Source organism: Triturus cristatus, chromosome 3_1 (genome assembly GCF_964204655.1).
Source record: "Triturus cristatus chromosome 3_1, aTriCri1.1, whole genome shotgun sequence".
Lineage (NCBI taxonomy): Eukaryota > Metazoa > Chordata > Amphibia > Caudata > Salamandridae > Triturus > Triturus cristatus.
In genome coordinates this window covers 780,223,884-780,244,363 of record NC_140583.1, presented here as the reverse complement: position 1 = coordinate 780,244,363, position 20,480 = coordinate 780,223,884, and the positions used below count along the sequence as shown (strand labels likewise).

Sequence of the window (20,480 nt, the reverse complement as noted above, 5' to 3'; positions counted from 1 at the left end):
CCAGCAGCTGATCCATGACTACCACATCTGGGCTGGCATCGACTAGTAGCTCCATAGTTTTTTTATTTTTTTTTTTATTTATTTTTTTTTAAATCAAAATAGGCCATTGTCTCTTTACTCAACAATGCTGACTTGATCTTCTGTGAGAAAATGGGGTTCTGTTACAGTACCCCACACTTTTTGCCTGGCTTTTGATGCAACTTTTACTGTAGAGTACTGGGACCCTGCTGTCAGTTTCCCAGTACCAGTGTTCTTTCCCTAAAACTGATCCACAATTGGCCTTTCTGGCCCCCTATCAGTCCCTAGAGAAAGGTACATGGGTACCTAGGGCATTGGGACTGAAGAGTATCTCCTTGGGACTTCTCACCTATGCTATGCAGACTGCCACTGCAGCATGCATGGCCTGGTGCAGACAGTCGACATGGCACACTGCCTGTGTGCCATGCCAACTAGCACTGCTTCAGATAGATATGTCACCCTTCAAGCAGGCATTACCAGCCCTAAGGCAGGTTGCACTATATCCCCCAATGTGGGCATATCTGCATGAGCAGATATGCCCCTTCAATATTCGGGTCTATTCCTTAATGTAAGTGCCAGGGAAGCCATAGAGAACATGGGATGGAAACCAGGAAACTTGTGTTCCACAGCACCATGATGGCTTCGCTGAATACAGGAGTGTTTGCTACAAAACTGCTCCTCTCAAAATCCTCACTGATACCATTGTGGGATTTATTGTAACTTGTACTCAGAGGGCGACTCTGAGGCACCCCTAAATTTACCAACCCTGGTGTGGTCACTGAATGGCTTTAGGCAGCCTGCCACACACAGGCAAGTTTCTGGACCCCTGGGTGGAGAGCCTCTGTTCTCTGGGACACATCCTGGACAGGTGTCCCACCACCTCCCCTAGGATGGGTCAGTGCTCGAAGGGTAAGCTTCAAAGGCCTGCTGCCTTTGTAATGCAACACCTCCCTTACCCCCCCCCCCCCCCCCCTCCCCACAATGGTGCCTGCAGTGTGAATCCAGAGACTCCCTCTGACCGTGACTTGCTCTGGTAAGAAGACTCCGAAAGGCACCCCTGCACCCTAAACCCCTTGGCCTTGGTGAGCTGAACCAACGGTGCCCCTATGACCCCCCTACATCTCTACTTGCCTCTGCTGTCGTTCATCTCCCTCCTGCAACCTTCAGCGCGACATTGGTTTGTCAAACAGAATCCTCATTGGAAAGCATTGGGTGCCCGATGCTGAATTTCAACTCTGCTGCCCTCTGCAGCTGGTGGTGTATGTTTGCTGCTTTGTGTACCCCCTGTGCTTGACCTAAACCCCAAAGCTTGGCCCCTGCAACCAATTTACTTGTCTGCAAGCAGTGTGGCTTTGAGCATCCCCAGTATTAATTGAGACGCATTGGGCCAAATTCAGATTTTGACCTCTGCCACTGGCTGCCCCAGTGCCGTGGGTGGTGCAGTTTTGGTACTCCCCTGACCTTTGCTCTGAGCTGACATATGGTTCAAAAGATTGGAATTACAGAACTTTTCGGAATTTGCACTGTCAACTGTTGAAAGTGCATCGTATTTTTAGCTAAACTTACTTTATTGTGAAAATCTTGGTCTTAAAATAAGAGGATGCATTTCTGGGCAAATGCAGGTCCCGGGCGGAGGCGTCGATATTGCTGTATTGCCATCACATTCATAGAAGCCCCCTTGTAAATGAGAGCCTTGACTTCTGACCTTGCAAAGTCCACCATGCACATGGGTTGTGGCCTCCTCTGTTGCTTATGGGTCATCCAAAGATAGCTGATGGATGGCTTTTGTTGGGATCTGTCTCCATCATGCTACTCTTCCCCTCTGACCACCCCTGCATATCTTGGCGAAGTGGTTGAGCTTGCCGTAGCTCAAGCATGCCCGCCATGGGGTCTTCCTCGCAACAGCTGTAACAGCACTCTGCCTTTTTTCTTTATTTTTTATTTTAAATTTTGTGGGGCCTAGCCACCTTTGCTCTGGAGGAAATAGCATCTGCACTCTCTATTTTCACATTGGGTGATGTAATTGGTGCTTGCGTAATTTCTATGTCCATTGCCATGGCTTTCACAAGTGACAGATCATGTGACTTTGCCATGATGATGTCATCTAGGCTGATGCTCTGTTGCAGTACGAGACCTCCAAGTCTTGTTATGCACCTTTGTTTAATCTATGCCCAGTTCTGCATGGGCTGAATATCTGCTGTACAGGCCAGCTCGTGGAGATGGGCATAGAATGGGCTCTCCCCCAGGCAGGGTGCACACAGGGTCAACAGGTTTCCTCAAATGGAGTCACCAAGCCCCCTTTTCAGGCCTATTTGCTGTAATATGCCTCTAGCAGGCACACACCTCCCAGCATTGAGGGGCACCAGCTCCTCTGTAATGCCAGCATACATTGCTTAATTCAGTCTGTTAATGTGTATTGTCTCTCAGCTTGTGGGCCTGTTAGATTTATTCTTATACTTTTTCCACCTTCACCTCTAGGCTGATTGGACGTGCTCCAGTGTGCAGCACCACTTCAAACCCCAGTGGTGTGCCTCCTCTGCCTCTATGCGGGCTCCCAACAGGGCCACTGCTGACAATTGTGTGACTTATTTTCTGTGCCGGGCAGGATCACTGGGGCGAGCATACACACCTCCACCAGCCCACTGAACACTGACTGGAGCCCAGCATGTCCATGCCAAAAAGTTGGACCACTAGGGAGTGCCGACAGTACACCACGCAGCTGCCTAACCTTTCTGGCAGGGCCGCGGAGAACAGTGCTCTCACAGTACGGAGCAGAGACCGCACCAATGTAGTGTGGGTGGCTGCCTCGTCGCCAAAATGTACAGGCTTGCGTCACAGCCTGTAGGCCCAGACCAATTTTCACCGCTCGTAATAAATCACACTGACAGTGTGGGCAAAGACCACTAGTGGTCAGAGGCCGATTTCTTTAAAGCCTCTGGCAGCACCATGAATACCCAGGGCAGTGGGCTGCCCCTAAACTGTCCGGGTGGATTACTACAACATGCACTCAGAAACCAGCTGATATTAATTTTTCTTTGTAGCACATTGGAGATGCAGCAGCGGCTTCAGGCACAACCGGGGGCTTTTTTTCAGGAGGCCAGCAGCTTTGAAATGCAGAATTTGTTGATGCTTGTAACAGAAGTGCGAAATGGGTTCCATGTAATGTGACCCTTTCGTCAGACTCTACTTTTTATCCGGCAATGCCTTTCATTGTGGGGCTTCTAGACCATGCTTGTAATTGGGAAGATATTAATAAAGCTGCCTGAAGGTTACACGTTTTTCTATTTATTTTAGCTCTTGGAAGTTATTTGTTATCACACAATTGCTAATTAAGCAGCTTCAGATCACAGGGAAATGTACTGTAGCTGTAGATGTGAGCTCAGGCTTCAGACTTGATCTGCATCCTTTCTGTAGGTGGACTCCAGCACTATGCAGCAGTAGTTTGTCAGACCACACTAATGATAAGGTGTGGCCCAGAAGTATGCATTATTCTTAGAGAAACTAGATGGCTCCATGGGATGAGGTATAATCTGATCAAGTTGTTGCCATTCATGTGACCGCACAATAAACTTTGGAGTTCAAATTTTCTCTCTGATCTCTGTAACCTGGGGGATGCCTAGTGTTGTAGTGTGGAATGGGAAGGGAAGCAATATTCGTCCAAGGTCTATTGCTTTAATCTGACACAAAACCATACATCCGTTTAAAACAGGAGTGGCTACATGAGTTAATGCTTGGATGGAAGTGGAATTGTGTTTTCATAAATTTCCTTACTCCAAATTTCAGTTCACGGTTCCTGGAACCTCGTCTAGCGCTACCCTGAACGGTCTGACTCGAGGAGCCACATACAACATCATTGTAGAGGCTTTGAAGGGCAAGCTGAAGCACAAGGTTCTGGAAGAGCTGGTGACCGTTACTAGCGCTGGTAAGGAAACTACCCTTCATGCAAAGGATGTACAGTCATTCATGCATCAAACCATCTGCTACCCTTTTCAATTTGAAAGTGAGATTGACTTGTGTACATTACCATCCTACATATGTCATGGCTCCACTGACCTGGGCTTGGAATTCAATCTGTAAAGCTTGATGAAACTTGACACTGATTTTCATTGGCGAGTGGTAGCAGCATGTATGTTTATCTGTAGATTTGACACTGATTTTCATTGCAGAGTGGTAGCAGCATGTATGTTTATCTGTAGATCTTTATCACTCTTATGTAAATCCTTACAATTGGATCCCAAGGGTTAGCTATGTAGCCAATCTAGGCTGCTAAATTAAAAACCATTTTATTTCATTTTTATGAAAATATGCATATTGAGGGACTTATGACCAGATTAAACTATTGCCATGAGGTATCGCTCTGCACAAAGAAAATGTTCTGTTGGGGAAATTGAAGCTGCCTGGGTTGCAACGTTCAAGTAAGCTGTGCAGTTCAGCCTTTTGTTTGATTTTGATGGTGGTCTCGACTATATCCCCATGATTGAGACTGGTCTCCTCCACAAATTGTAATCTCAATCTGGCCTCTTTTGCGCCTTCATTGTTTGCTAAATGCCTTGTCCAGTTCATTAAGATTCTTGACTGGAGGCTCAGACTTTCATTTCTTTAGTGAACTAAGTTTGAACTTCATTGAACATATCGTCATCCTTCCAAGGATGTATACTAAACCTGGGGAAACTGCATTCGATGTGGCTTGCAATACTGCTTATGCTTAAAGCACACCAGAGATTTACATGCACCTTAAACTGTGTTCTTGTTTTTATTTTTTCTTGGCTTTAAGAAAAGTTAAAGCAGATCAAATATTAAGTTCCTATTGTATAGGGCAATGTGGTGGGCTAATTACATAGTGGGGAGAGCTGGCGCACATCTTTGGTGTAAATTTGTGTAGCGCTGCATGAACTGGGACATTCCAATGCTTTATTCTTTGGTATTGTTTGCTCATGATCCACTTCTTTCGTCATGTTGACATTTTCAGCTCATGAAAGTGGTTTGCTGCATGTGTTAGAAGATACCTGCCACGATATCACCACTGGCTCATCGTATGCTATTGGACAGGAGTGGGAACGGATGTCCGAATCTGGTTTCAAGCTCTGGTGTAGGTGCTTGGGCTTGGGCAGTGGACACTTCAAGTGTGACTCGTCAAGTGAGTAGCATGGATTTCTTCTGGCATCTATCATTCGTCCAGCCCGCTGCCTAACGCTGACACATTTTATTGTGCTGTCGATTCATGTCGTGCCACATGCTGACCAGTATTTGTATATACTTTACTACTTGTATAGACTTGTAGGTTTATTTGCCTTCAACCGTGAATCTGGGTACCTGTAAGACTGTACATTCTGATGCTCAGAATTACGAGGGGGGCACAGAGTAGACCATTGGCATTGCTTTGGGCGGGGAATAACTGGAGTAAGAGCAGGAGAATGTTACTGAGCAGGAGATGGTAGCTCAAGACCATAAGTAAATGACTCCTTTTATTTTTCGTTTCCTAGAGTGGTGCCATGACAGTGGACTGAACTACAGAATTGGTGAGAAGTGGGACCGGCGTGGTGAAAATGGACAGATGATGAGCTGCACCTGCCTTGGAAATGGAAAGGGAGAGTTCAAGTGTGAACCACGTATGTGTGGCTTATTTAATAATTAAGTCAAAATTTCACCTGGTTTCCCGACCCGCTGTGTCGTGACTCTTAATCTCTAAAAGGTTCTTTTACTGCCTCTACTCAAAACCCATTACGATGCCTCTGAATTGGACTTTGAATAGAATGCTTGCCACGAGTAGCCAGCACATGCAGAACTGCCTTAAACAAGCTTTTCAAATTTTTAGGTCGATCCTAGACCAGCATGTGCTGCTCTGAGACCTGTTGTGGAGTAGGGCATAGAAGCCCAGCCCACTCTCCGCCCATATTTTCCATTGGATTGTCATGGTCTGTCCTAAATGCTGGCATCTGATTAGTCTAAATAGGCTTGCTAGTCCCTTTTTAGTACCGCCTCCTCCTCATTTGTCCCCTCCCATGGCGACCGGCCCTTTATCCCGTTTCTCTTACTGCAGGCACAACCTGCTTTGGTGCCTTCTTTAAAACCCCTCCCTCCCATTGTCTGTGCCTTCTTTGCCCCCCCCCCCCCTGTTGTCTGTGCCGCCTTTACCTCCCCGCCCTCCCTGTTGTCGTGCCTTCTTTGACTCCCCGCTCTTCTCCCCCCCCCCCCCAGTTTTCCATGCCTTCTTTACCCCCACCTTCCCTCCCGTTGTCTGTGCCTTCTTTATAACCCCCTACTCGTCCTCCCTCTCGTTGTCCATTATGCCTACCATTTACAATGCAATAGGTCTTGCATTTACGTGAGTTTAAGCTATTAGCATTGTAAATGAGTGCCTTTTATTTATGTTCGGATTTTTAAAAACGAAATATGCATAGTCCTTTACAATGCCAACTTGCGCACATGCGAGACCTATTGCATTGCAAATGCTTGTTAATATTTCCCCCACGCCCCCCCCATCAAATATGACAAACTGAACACTGAATCACAATGACTGTATGCAATGTTTAAGGATTTCTGCATAATTTATTAATGAACGATGGGCGGGTGTACCCAAAACTACTTTTATAGTGTAGGGTGGGTATTTATAAAGCATAATGTTAGCTTTTTTTAGGTCTTGCATACCAGACCATGTTAGCTGTCTGACTACTAAAAGACTTTGCCTGCTTGGAGTCAGCCCATTGCTCAACATTGGTTGGCGATTTGGCCCTCTTGCTTTATTTAGCTTGTGTGTGTGCTTTACTTCCTCTTCCTCTTCCTGTATCTGTCCCTCCCTCAGAGCTTAGTCTCATTACTTGTCCTTCCACAGTTGCTCAGGAGTTTTATTTATATTTTATATATATATATATAATTTTTTTTTTTTGTCAAGCTCCCTGAGGCCATGCAGTTTTCAGCTGTCCCTCTCGTATTCTTCTCTTCCTTCCCACGCATTGTTACATTTTGCATTCTTACCGGTTTAGTTCTCCCCCGCACCCTCGATGTTGTGCTTGCCCTTGTGTGCTTCTCCATGTAGCGATCACCCTAGAATGCTTCCTGTCCGCAGCCCCGAATTGCTTTCTCGGTCACCTTCCCCAATGAGTGCTGCTGCTCCATCCCACATTCTTGCTTCCCGTTGATGTCACTTCCCACCCTCGTGTCTTCCTGGTTCCCTCCCCCCGGTATTTTCTTTGTTGCAGAGGACCTGTCCTCATCTTAATGATGGATCATCTAGCACCTTTGCGCAACTTCAATTTCTGGTTTTTAAAGTGTATTTATTTACAGGTCTAGCATGGATAGCTAAACTAAGTCATTTTGCAGGCGCTCATACATCATAGAGCATGTGCTGGCCCATAAAATAGCACCGCTGTAGCTCCCACACCCATGATGCACTTCATCTTGCAGATGCTGTACAGCATGCCAAAAAGGCATTGATCTAGCCAGTAGCTCGCAAAGGTGAGACATGGCTTTGATAGTGCTGCTTTTTGTCAGATAAGTCTGGAAGTTCAACCAAAGATTAACAAACTATGCAGTAACTGGCATGTAGAAAATGTTGCAACATGGAATATCAATATGGTTGGTCAGCCATCCTACTTCTCTCACTGCTATGCTTGGTCTTGACTGCAAGCATAAATTCACAGGTTTGAACTAGATTTGTGTTTTTGCATTTGACTACGCCTGCCTTTGCAGCTGTCTTAACATCTGCAGCAGATGTGGTTAAGTGCATTGAAACAGTGTATATTGAGCCAGAACGCACCTTGTTCCATAATACCTTCCAAGTAATGCGGAGCGTTGATCATGACAAAGATTATTTATAGGCATGACATTTTTGCTGGAACCGAAAATTGAAGTTAGTAAACTGTTTGCCATCTGTTAGTGTTTCACAATGAGATTGTTTCAGAGATTCTGGGTAGTCACAGATCTATGCTTGGGATTATAGAACCTTAGTAGGCAGTACCCATGAGCCCGGGACCGGCTAGCTATAGTATTTCACTTGCAATCCTACTCATTCACAGAGGCGCGAAAGTGATTAGAAGCCCCATAAACATACTTCCGGCCCTCTCAGAAATCTCAGTTGCAGGACACTTTCCCCTCTCACACTTACTAGTCCACAATAAGTTCCGGCAGGCCTGAGAAGTTTCAAATGTTTATTTTAACTATAGTACTCTAGTATGTAGTATATGTGCCACAATAAGTAAGAAAATGCTTAAAACAAATACGGTCAGCATAGTAAGTGGTCCATAAATCCTAAAAGGAGCTGTCATTTTTTTAAGACCGGATAGCCTAACCTCCCTCCCCTTTCTACAGAAGCAAAATGATTCTATATCAGAAGATCTCTGGGTGTTGGCAGCAGACCATGTACCTTAGCATGCACAGATGAAAGTTTTACAACTCTGGTGCTGTCACAATGTCTTCCCTGGAAAGATCCCTCCAAGTGTTGCCAACTCTGGTGCTGTCACAATGTCTTCCCTGGAAAGATCCCTCCAAGTGTTGCCAACTCTGGTGCTGTCACAATGTCTTCCCTGGAAAGATCCCTCCAAGTGTTGCCTATCCATGCATACGCATATATCAAAAGTACGAGTTCCCAAATGCTGAATTTGTGTTTTTGCCTAGGTGCTAGGGGTCTGACCAGAATAACAAGGGGCACTGTTTGTTCTGGTCTACGGTGTTCAGACTAAATCCTAGGAAAGAACCAAACGCGAAAACCGCAGGCACTGTGTGAAAGTACATTGTGGCACAAAGTAAAATGTTTGTATAGTAATGTGCGCAAAGCAGAGGGCTGTCTGCAACATGCTCATGCTAGCGTAAGCAAAACAAAGGCCTGCACGGGACATATGACCAGATTAGACTATTTAAGGCCTTACCGACGTATGGATGATGTTCTATTTATTCGGTGGGGGGGTGTAATGATTGTGGTTGTCTGAACTACCTTTGGAAAGGTTCATGATTGGAATTGAGATGGGCATGCATGCCTTCACTTTTATTTCTGTAGATGAAGCAACGTGCTATGACGATGGCAAGATGTACCGTGTGGGAGAGCAGTGGCAGAAGGAGTATTTGGGAGCCATCTGTTCCTGCACCTGTTATGGAGGGCAGCAGGTAAGCAGGCTTGTGCTCTTCCAGGTTTTGTAAGCCATTATCCATCTGGACCTCAATGTTAACATGCAAACCTTGTTGAAATTAAGTGGAGTATTGTGAGCCACAAAATCCGTACCACATAATACGACACTCAAGCCGCTTTGCAAAGAGTCTTGTGCAGCAACTGCAATCTGAATTAATTGTGGATCTTGTAATCTGCTTGGTAAGGCTCAAGTGAATGATGGTTCACTCTACCTTTAAAGGATCGGTGTTGAGAAATTCTGGATTTCTAGGTGTATGGACTGAAAGTTTAGGGTGAAGGCTAGCTGAATAGTTGCTGTAGACTTCCATTGTTACATTGCTAGAATTGAAAATGCACGCCAGATTTTTGTTGCCAACTTTTGAAGACCATGATATGTTAGAAACAATGTGAAATTGCCCTGTTACACTTGCATCTACACCGCCTTTGCTTATTTGCTTCTGTTTCCATTGAAGATTTTTTTTCAGTTTTCTTAATTTCATCTTTTGTTTGCTCACAGGGCTGGCGCTGTGATAACTGCCGAAGACCTGGTGCTGGTGTGACTCCCAATGCTGATGGTGTGGTTGGGCAAACTATCTCTCACTTTTCACAGAAATATCAGCAAAACGCAAACTTTGTAAGTTTACACACCTTGTATATTAAGCAGTGGTATTATAATTTTGAATTTGACCTGGCCGTGCTCACTTTGCACTCTTGAGTATGCTCTGCTCCTGGGCTACAAAATTGTGTGATCTGAAGGTTAAACTGATGAAAGATCATTGAATGCTAAAGTAGTGTCCAGGGAAGGGGTGCTAACGCAAACCAAATAGTTTAGTGTTATAGCTCTGTTAACCCTTCAGCGCTTACAGAAGAAATGCAAGGAGTTTAAAGACCGTATTGGTAGGAATTAAGAGCATAGCCAGTTAGCTGCGATTTAACATGGCTGTTTTGTTGCCAAATAACTGGCTTATTGGGAGAAGTCTGCTGCCTGCTGGGTGGGGAAAAGGGGGCAGGTGGTAGGAGAAGTCATGAGGTTGTCACATATGCAACCGTGGCAAATGAATGTCAGCCATTTTTGGAGATGCCTTCCCGGCAGTCCTGTCTTCGGAGGAGCTGTTGTCATGGCATGTCCTGTGAAGGCATTGTATGGTTGTGCAGCTGCCATATTTTTATGCAGCGCCTTTGGGAGTTTGTTTTTGAGAAACAAAATGCAAATCACCCTGAGCGTTTTCTTCCAGGATGTGGAGTCATTTTTAGTTTACTGTTCGGGATCATCAGACTTTTCCTGGTAGTACCGAACAGGAAAAAAGTAGATCACAACAGTCTGAGGTACTTGCACCAACAGCCCTGTGTCTAGTCTGTGTAAGGTTTCTTCCGGTGAAGCCAGCAAGAGCAATGCCGGCAAAAGCAATACTATCCACCCGACTCTAAATAGAGCAGGCAGACTGTCAATGAGGGGGGAAAAGGGCGCGCAGGGTATTCCACCAAGCTTATGATGGTATACCCCGTCCACCGCTCTTAGTGACCAAGACTTTAGTCACCATAGGTTTTTGGAAAGGATAAGTTCTTCAGTTGGTAGAAGGCTCACCAATACACTTTAAATCTGGAAGAGAATCCTTCAAGCTGATTCAGTACCTTATGATTAAGGCTCCCAGTTCCGTTTTTACAGCTGGAGACAGACAGAAAACGATGTGTTTTTGGTCTCTTTATTTTTAAAAACAGAAAAATATGGATTGTGCTTCTTGTGAGTTACTCACTATGCGGTCATGAATTCCAGGCAGAAGCTGAGCAGACCAATAGTGGAGACTTACAAAACCGGATCAGATTTCCTGAAATACAGTCCTATTTTAACATGTTGTTCTAGTAGAACACTAATATCCACCTATGGGTGTAGTGTGTAGTTATATGTGGCTCCTTAATATGCTAAAATGTGACCGGCATCCATGTATGCGTGCACGTTTAGCTGTTTAAATGGAGTCGTAAAGTGGTATATCCGCATATTTTTCACAAAATAAATATGGATAAGTACCAAGAAGATGGCTACAAAATACATATGAATAAATAAAGACAAATGGAAAAATAAAACCGGAAGCCCTAGTTACGATACATAACCAAGGCAAGAAGAACCTCTGGTTATGAAATGCATCATATGGCTCGAGCAGCATTACTGTTACATGATCTTTAAATGTTAAATGCAAATCATTGACTCCATTTGGAGAGGTCGTAGGAATATCAGCCTTTACTCTTAAATAATCTTTAACACCAAATATAGGTACAATGTTTTGGCACTTTAGAGGTTCATGAAATTGTTTTGAAATGGTTCCAACTATCTAAAGAAAAAGGTCTAATTTCTCCTATTCCAATAATCTAATTTTAACGTGTAGCAATTCTGCGAACTAAAAAAAGTGTTATTTGTATTTAAGTGCTGCCATGTATAGTATGGCTATGCTGTCCAAGGACCGCGCCCATTGGTGTAGAGCTCTGAATCTGTTAATTGTTCTATAGATGCCTCTGACATTTGTATTAACCAGCTCGCTGCTGTTCATTTTTAGGGTTAGAGGAGTTTGATTGGAAGGTCACAATCTGCCTTCAGAAGTAGCTGTTTTTCTAGTGTCGTAGTGAAGGGTTGTCTAACACCAAGTCATATCCAATTTTCAGGATATCCACAGAAGAGAATTGTACATAAAATAACTTTGTGTACATGTCAGTGAAATGTGGGTTTGAAAGCTGGCTCTATATACAGTGGACCAAAGATACACGGAGTCCAGGCAAACCCCAAAGGAATAAGGGTTACATTCCACCCCAAATGTTCGTTTGTGGTAATGTGGATGAGCAGTTAGGCACATCAGTGGGTAGTGCTACGTATTTATTGCACACACAAATGCAGTAAGACACGCACTCAAGGAAATCTAACAACAATTTACCAAAATAAAGTTTACTTTCGTATGCATTTTGATACCAAGATCATTGGATTCATGTTATGAATTTTAATTGTTTTCAAAAGTTGACCATGCAATTTTGAGAGCGGGAATGTTATTCTATGAGGGAAAAACATACTGTATTTGGGCACTGCGCCAAACCAAGTCACCTGTCCCAGAGTTCCTCATTCTGCTGTCACTAAGATGGCAGACTTTACCAGGCTTTCTGGAGGTGGCGTGAAACTACTCTCTAAAGTAGGCATTGTTTCTGACCTCCTTAGAGCGTGGACTCTAACCCCCTGTGGGTCAGAAACTAGTCTGTAGTAGCAGGCTGGGCTGGACTGGACCAGTCAGCTAACACTAGAGGGCTGGTAGGTTTCAGGAGGTACCTCTAAGGTACCCTCTGGGGTCATGTATTAATACATCCATCACTGGGATCAGTGTGGGTTTATTGATATGAGGTGTTTGATAGCAAACGCCATATGTGTCAGTGAAGCCATTATGGAGCTGGGGAACTTGTTTTGACCAGTGCCCAGTACATACCTTAATTTAGCTTCCCTGCTCACTTGCAGTATCCAGTATTGGAACTAGACATCACAGTGGCATATGAGCTTAGCCAATTGTAGTACAATTCAACAAAACCTTATTTTGGGGATGGAGCTCCCCCCCCCCCCCCCCATGTTGGCTACCCTTAAGTAGGACAGAGGGGCTTTTTCTTACTTTGTGTTGGGGTCCATGGCAAACATCCATGTCACTGGTGTAGTGGGCATTTGACAAGGGGTTGTAATCACAATAAATGGTGTTAGTGAGGCCATGCCTACATTCAAACCTTTACCAGGTTCTCTGATTCCATAAGTTCTCGTGTATGCATTCAGTGTGTATGCATTCAGTGTATCACCAATTGTAGCTTAACTGACTAATTTTTTTTTTTAATTTTTTTTATCCCCTAACAGAATTTGAAATGCCCCATCGAATGTTACCTGCCCTTGCAGGCTGATTCAGAACCTACAAAAAATTAAAAGCCAACAATATGCAGAAAAATACTTTCTGTCCCCACTCGCCTTGAAAGTATGACTGCAGAAGAGGAGTGATATCGGACCAAGCCTTCTGCTGTTTGGGCAACTAATCACCCACCTTCAGCTCTGCTTGCAGCTTCACCCAAGTGTCACTGATTGAACTTTTATTTTTAAAGACTTCTCACCCCTGAAGTGTTGGATACCGTTCAGTATTTTGTCGTTTTTAAAGGTGCTTTTTAATCTATTGTTTCTGCAGTGGGGACGAAGGGATTCAAGGACACTTGCAGTATTTTTTACTGGAAGCACAGGGAGAAGATTCAAAGAACGTAATACCCATTTCCCTTCAGGAACAACCGTTGTGTTGGAACTCTTAATTCTTTTGGTGCCAGTCCAAGTTGGAAACTACGTCACATGACCCTCCCCCCGCCATCCATTCCAGTCCAAAACAGTGATCATTGGTACCCAGTCTTAATTTTTGTGATTCCCAGTAATTCTTTTTATCTAAATCTTTTCTCCTATGTGTTATTTATCAGTTTATCCCTCCCATGCGTCTTTTCTTTTGTTTTTAATTTTTCTTTTGAAAAATTTGTACTGAAGAATTTTTAGTTTGCAAATTTTACATGCGGAATTTGGTGTAATTGTGGTTTTTATACTGTACATGGCAAAGCTTTACTACTGTGGAAAGATAACACTTTTAATAAAAAAATGATCTTTGGATTAGTGTTCTTTAAAGTTCTTTTGACAGATTCTTGCCTCACAATATTTATGCCCTCCACTAGTTCTGTGTATGTTTCCCGGATGGGTGGACCCAATGAGATCTCTATCTTCCCACAGTTGGAGGCATTCCTATTCTGCATATTCCCTGCACCTTTGTCACAGCTTCTCATCCTATCATCTTGAGAACCTGAGGACAAATTGCAACCCTGACCTTGCACCCTGTGTTAGGCTACCTTTGGAACATCCATCTTGCCAGAGCCCTATTCACACACACACACATATATATATATATATATATATATATATATATATATATATATATATATATATATATATAATTACACAACCACAAGATTGCTCCATCCAGTAACCTCAAAGGAAATACTCACTGAAGTAAACTGGGGTTCTGCATGTTTCTGGATTCACATGCTGTGTATTAGTCGACCATCTAGTGGTTGGGTCTGGAATAGTCACCTTTTCTTGGGTGTCCTCGACCATTTGGTTACTATGTCCCTCCTTAACTGATGTCAGGCATATGCCTAGAGCATGACTGCATCCAGACCCAACCGTAGAAAAAAGAATCTGAAGATGACGGAGAGGGAGCTAACAAAGGCTGCTTCCCACACAGGGTGGGGAGCACACATGCAACATTCGTATGTCGGCGGCCTTTGCCAATACATTTATGCGTTTTACTACCTCTTACAGGGTGCACTTAAGACTGTTTTCCGAGCCTTCAAAGCCTTTCAGCCACAGATCAAGTGGAAAGTAGTGCAGTTTCAGACTTGTGGTAGTGTTGTCAGTCTGAACCTGCATGGCATTGTCAGGAGGGAGGGTTAATGTTTTAAAGTTCAGGTTTAGAAACTTTACTTGACATTAATGTCAATGCAATGTAGTGATCTCATGTATTAAATTGAAACACCTTCATATGTTAAACAACTTCTACTTTTTTAAGTCTTTATTATGTTTTTATTTGTTGTGTTTTTACATCCCAAATATTTGAAAGTTACTTGAGGGTTGAGCCAACCCACTGCTTTGGGATTGGTTCAACTGCCATGCCCTTTTAAGACCAGGACAGAGTGAGCAATTGCCCAGGCTCAACCTTCCACTTCCAAGGGTCCTGGCCCCTGCCTGCCCTACACATGCACACGAGTGGACAATGGTGCTTGCAGTTTGCCTGGGTGGGTGGCTGCTGCTTATTCAACCACTTGACCTGGTCTAGTTTGTTTCTGGCACCTCTGCCGCTATTCCACTCGGGGATGCAATCATTTCCAATACTCCTAGCAGGCCCATCTTGTCTGATTTTTAGGAATTGTCCCATCTTGTTCTTTCTCTTCCATATTTGTCCAGTTGTTAGCAATGAAACTTTGAATCATTTGCTGCGGATCTGCATTTTGATCGCAACTTCAGCCTTCACTTTAATTCTTTGTCTTGTCAAGGTTCCCCATTCTGAGATAAATGTAGTCTCATACGTAAACTCTAATGCAGAAGTTGGGCCTTATTCTCACATCCTGACATTGGATGTGAAACTGCTGTGCCTCCTAATTAGTTTATTTTAGGTTTGACATCTAATGGAGGTTGAGGTGAGAGAAGTTTTTATTCAACTTGTCTAAACTAGCAGAAGGTGAAAGTCACCTGCCTTAATATTTCCCAGGTGTTTGCCATGGCTTTTAAAATGTTAAGAAACCTAATCAAAAATTTGCTGTTTCTTTCGTCCCAAGAAAGATTGAGCAGATTTGCTTTGAGGGAATCAATTTACTGATCTGAAAAACACGTAGTGATAGATTCCTTACCTTAGAATTACCCCCAGGCGTCCGACTGGATCCTGAAAGTTTTGCAGCGTGAATCTTTCTGGATTCACTATGCTGTGCATTATTCCGCGATCTTGTGGTTGGGTCCGGATTCGTAGTCTTTTCTTTGTTTTTTTTTTTTTTTGTAGCCCAGGTGGGCGTCGACGTCCACCATTTGGTGCACCTCCCGTGACGTCGTCGTGCTTCCTGCGGAAGTCCCACCTTTGGGGCGCCATCTTCAGATTCTTTTTTCCGCCGTTGGGTCTGGATCGTCATCGGGAAGCTCCAGAAGTTCACTCGGAGGAAGAAGGAAGAAAAGCGAGTTTCATCGATAGAATCAAGAGAAGACATCAGGAAAGAACAGATTTCGACAGGAACGCGAAGAAAGAAGACCAGCGAGCCTTTTTCTTCGACAACCTTGGAGAATGCACGCTCAGAGACCCTGAGCGAAATGGACAAGACGCCATTCAAGTTCTGCCCAAACTGCCACCACAAGTTCGCGCAGAAAGACCTGCATCCGGTCTGCAACCTCTGCCTACCGGTGGATCATCAGAGTATCGACTGCAACGCCTGCTCAGTCTTCGCGCGGAAGACACTCAGGGTGAGAGAGAGGCAGAGGAGAGCCAACGCCAACATGGAGGGCCAAGGAAAACCCCCGACACTCTACGCGCTGGGCCTCGACACGGACGACGAGGACAACGTCGCCGAGGCAGCCGAAAACTTCACGGTCGTAGAGACCGACAAGAAGAAAGAAGACGAGGTAAGAGAATCGTCGAGCGCAAATCAAAAAACACCTCAAACACGAGGGTGACTCGAGAAAAACTGAGTCAAGGTCCACGAAGGGAGCCCCGGCGCCGAAAACTTCGACGTCCAAAGGGGGAACTTCGGACAAAAGGCCCAGCGGATCCTTACAAAAGGACTCCCTGGCGCAGAAAGACGCCGAAAGGCAAGGGTCGTCGAAATCATCCCATGAAACGGGCCGATCGACGCAGAAAGAACGTTCGACGTCGACGCAAGTTTCATCGAAAAGGCCCGCGGTCGACGCCGAAAGCATCTCCGAAATGGAGAAAAAGAAGAGGCGGCTCGAGGCCGAAATGGAGAACATCCTTCAAAGGAAGAAGGAGTTCGACGCCAGGATGAAGGAATTCAAGATTCCAACGGTTTCATCGGCGGACGTCGTCGAAGTCGAGGAGGAGTTCGATGCCGAAGGGCTGACAAGGGACCTCGAAGAGGAAGAGGAGCCCTATTATGAGGAAGAAGCCGAGGAAGAAGACCAACAATCGTTCTTCGAATCGGCGACATCTACCGGCAACGACGTCGAATGGCAAGATCTCGACACCGAAAACCCGGAGGAGGCCGTGGACACGTACCCCTCGAGGCCTTCGCCACCAGACGACATCGGGGTGTACAATATGGTGGTGAAGAGCGCAGCAATGGCCTTCGGCGTCAAGCTCGACGAGGAGAGGCCGAAAGCAGATTTTCTCGTCGAAACACTGCTCCCCATCCAGACTAGGAGCCAGTTCCTCCCCATGCTACAAAGCGTGATGAACCAGGGGAGAGAAGCCTTCAAGGAGCCTGCCACCTGTCGGTCGATCACGCCCAGGACAGAGAAAAAGTATAAACACTCCTCCCTGGACCCACCTTACATCAAGGGTAGCGTCACCGCAGACTCCATCATTGCCTCCACGGCCAGGAGAAGGGCCAACGTGCCAGCAACCTCGGGCCCACCTCCAGATAAAGAGAGCAGGAGAATCGACCTCACAGGCAGAAAGGTCGAGCGGAACGCCGCAATGCACTGGCGCATGGCGAATTCAAATGCACTCCTAAATAGACACCAGTACCAACACTGGGATGAAATGGGGGAGCTAGTAAAGCACCTCCCCGAAGAATACCGCCAGAGAGCCTCTCACCTGGTAGATGAAGGCAAGAACATCGCCAACTCCTGTATAAAGACGGCGTTGGATGGGGCAGAGACTTCAGCAAGACTCATGGCCATAGGGGTCACAGAAAGGAGGCATGCATGGCTAAGAATCTCGGGATTCAAACCGGAAGTGCAGAACAACATCCTGGGCACTCCCTTCAACGGAGAGACACTGTTCGGAGCAACGGTGGACGAGAAGCTCACCCAGCTCAAGAAGGAGAACGAGACAGCGAGGTCCATGGGGGCCCTGCAGCTGAGGGGAATGAGACGAGGAAATCCCTCGGAGACCCTACGGTAGGGGTGGAAGCCAACAGGGGACGTCGCACCAGGCGTTCCAACAAGGTCAGCAGGGCGAAGGTCACGGACAAAGTCAGCAGAAGCAAAGCTGGCAATATCAACCTCGGGGCCAGTCCTTTCGAGGGAGAGGGAACGGACGTGGCCAAAGGAGGAGAGGGGGCGATCAGCCCTCCTCGAAGTGACTCAGCACGCAAGAAGACGCCCACCCTCGTCAGGCCCCCAAGGGTGAGGCGCAAAAAGGTGTCATCAGGGGGAAGAGAAGATCCAAGAGCCTACGAGCATACGTCACCGGTAGGCGGAAGGCTGAGGTTCTACCTTCAGGAGTGGCGGCGCATAACCACAGACAAGTGGATACGGAACATCGTGCAGTACGGATACTGCGTAGACTTGGAGAAAAGACCTCCAAACAGAAAGCCGAAGGAAAGACAGAGATCGGCCCAAGAACTGGCAATACTCAGAGAAGAAACACGGAAACTCCTGCAAAAGGGAGCCATAGAGACAGTGCCGTTCAGGGAACGCAACAAAGGGGTCTACTCAAACTACTTCGTGGTTCCGAAGGTAGACGGAGACCTCAGACCCATACTGGACCTCCGGTACCTAAACAAGTTCGTCAAAACACAAAGGTTCAAAATGACTTCACTGCAGGAGGTACTGCCACAGATAAGAGAAGGGGACTTCATGGTCACCGTGGACCTCAAGGATGCCTACCTTCACATCCCAATAAACAGAAGGCACAAGGGCCTTCTAAGATTCAACATCGAACAGGAACACTACCAGTTCACAACCCTGGCCTTCGGATTAAAATCAGCGCCAAGGGTCTTTACAAAATGCCTGTCGGCGGTAGCGGCACACCTACGAAAGCAGGGCATACACGTATACCCCTACTTGGACGACTGGCTGGTCAAGGCAAACTCACGCGAGAAGTGCGAGAGGCACGCAAAACGCGTAACGGACACCCTCACAAATCTGGGATTTTCCATCCACTGGGGAAAATCATCGCTGGAACCGGAGCAGGTAAAGATTTTCCTGGGGGCACAGATCAACTCCCTCAACAGTACAGTAGTGCCCAGCGACAGGAGGACAGATGCCCTACTGAAGGAGACGCAGCTCTACCAGAAGGGGCGAGCTCTGACAGTGAGGGCGGTGAGCAAGATGATGGGGATGATGGCGTCCTGTATCCAGCTGGTGCCGAATGTACGCCTGCACATGAGACCATTCCAGGAATGGCTGCAACAGCTATGGTCACAAGCAAACGGAAGTTGGGAGGATCTAGTGGTTGTTACGCACGCAGTGCAGGAGGAGATAACTTGGTGGAACAGAGACAACATAACAGGGAGAAGCCTGACACCACCAAGCCCAACAGTGACCATTACCACGGACGCATCGCAGATGGGATGGGGAGCGCACATGGACAACCTCAGAGTGAGGGGTCTATGGGCTCCGGCAGACGCGGTCCGCCACATCAACTACCTCGAGTTGAAAACAATACTGCTAGCCCTGAAGGCATTCCAGAGACACCTGTGCGGGCAGAGGGTGTTGGTGCAGACAGACAACACCACGGCGATGTTCTACATCAACAAACAAGGGGGGACAGTCGTTTCCCCTCTCATCCCTAGCTCAGGAGATTTGGAGATGGGCCATACCTCTCAGGATAGATCTACTGGCAATTCACCTACCGGGGAAGGACAATGTGGAGGCAGACTGGCTGAGCAGGCAGACCTCAGCATCGCACGAGTGGGAGCTCAATGGCCAGGAAACGGAGAAACTCTTCCGGAGATGGGGGACTCCCACAATAGACCTTTTTGCAACACGCCACAATGCAAAATGCCAAAGCTTCGCGTCCAGGCAACCAGATCAGCAATCCAAGGGAAATGCCCTATGGATAAGCTGGTCGAGGACATTTGCCTACGCCTTTCCACCGATACCCCTGTTGCACAGAGTGCTCGACAAGTGCAGAACCAGCAACATGACTCTGATCCTGGTGGCCCCACAGTGGGCGAGGCAGACATGGTTCTCACAGATTCAAGAAATGGCGCAAGGCAATCCGTACAGGTTCGAGCGAAGAAAAGACCTGCTCTCAATGCAAAACGGGGAGGTCCTGCACCCAGAGCCAGAGACCCTCAACCTAGCAGCATGGCTCCTGAAGACCTAGAGTTCGCACACCTAAGGTTACCTCAGAGCACTATGCGAGTGCTACGGGAGGCAAGGAAACCTACTACAAGAAAGTGCTACAGCGCAAAGTGGAAGAGATTCACGGTGTGGTGCAGGAAGAAGGGCCTGCACAACAGAATGACAAGAGACTCAACGGTGCTGAGGTACCTCACACACCTTCTAAAGAGTAACCTCTGCTCGAGCTCCCTAAGGGTGCACCTAGCAGCGATCGTTGCCTACACCAGAGGTGAGAAGGGTGGAAGTTTCTTCAGCTCGCAGGTGGTGAAGAGATTCATGGAGGGAGCCAAAAGAATGGCACCCCCGAAAAGGTTGCCGCCGCCGGCATGGAATTTAAACGTGGTTCTGACGGAGCTCATGAAGGCGCCGTTTGAACCCATTCACAAGGCCAATCTACAAATGTTGACGATGAAGACTGCCTTTCTAGTGGCCATAACCTCACTACGCAGAGTGAGCGAGCTTCAAGCACTAACGCTACAGGAGCCCTACATTCAAATTCACAAGGACAGGGTAGTCCTGAGGACGGACCCACACGTCATG

The 20,480-nt window shown here is 46.3% G+C and overlaps 1 protein-coding gene across 8 annotated transcripts in view; it reads left to right on the top strand.

The window, feature by feature from the left end:
- The window catches only part of FN1 (fibronectin 1), a 167,549-nt gene extending 153,785 nt beyond the window's left edge, over positions 1 to 13,764 (top strand). For all 8 annotated transcript variants that reach the window (XM_085644997.1, XM_085644996.1, XM_085644994.1 and 5 more), the window contains 6 exons: positions 3,802 to 3,940; positions 4,988 to 5,155; positions 5,502 to 5,627; positions 9,011 to 9,117; positions 9,636 to 9,752; positions 12,987 to 13,764. In XM_085644997.1, the coding sequence (XP_085501123.1) occupies positions 3,802 to 3,940; positions 4,988 to 5,155; positions 5,502 to 5,627; positions 9,011 to 9,117; positions 9,636 to 9,752; positions 12,987 to 13,052 (723 nt within the window). In that variant the 3' untranslated portion in view covers positions 13,053 to 13,764. The remainder of the gene's footprint in view (positions 1 to 3,801; positions 3,941 to 4,987; positions 5,156 to 5,501; positions 5,628 to 9,010; positions 9,118 to 9,635; positions 9,753 to 12,986) is intronic.
- Positions 13,765 to 20,480: the final 6,716 nt, after the last annotated feature.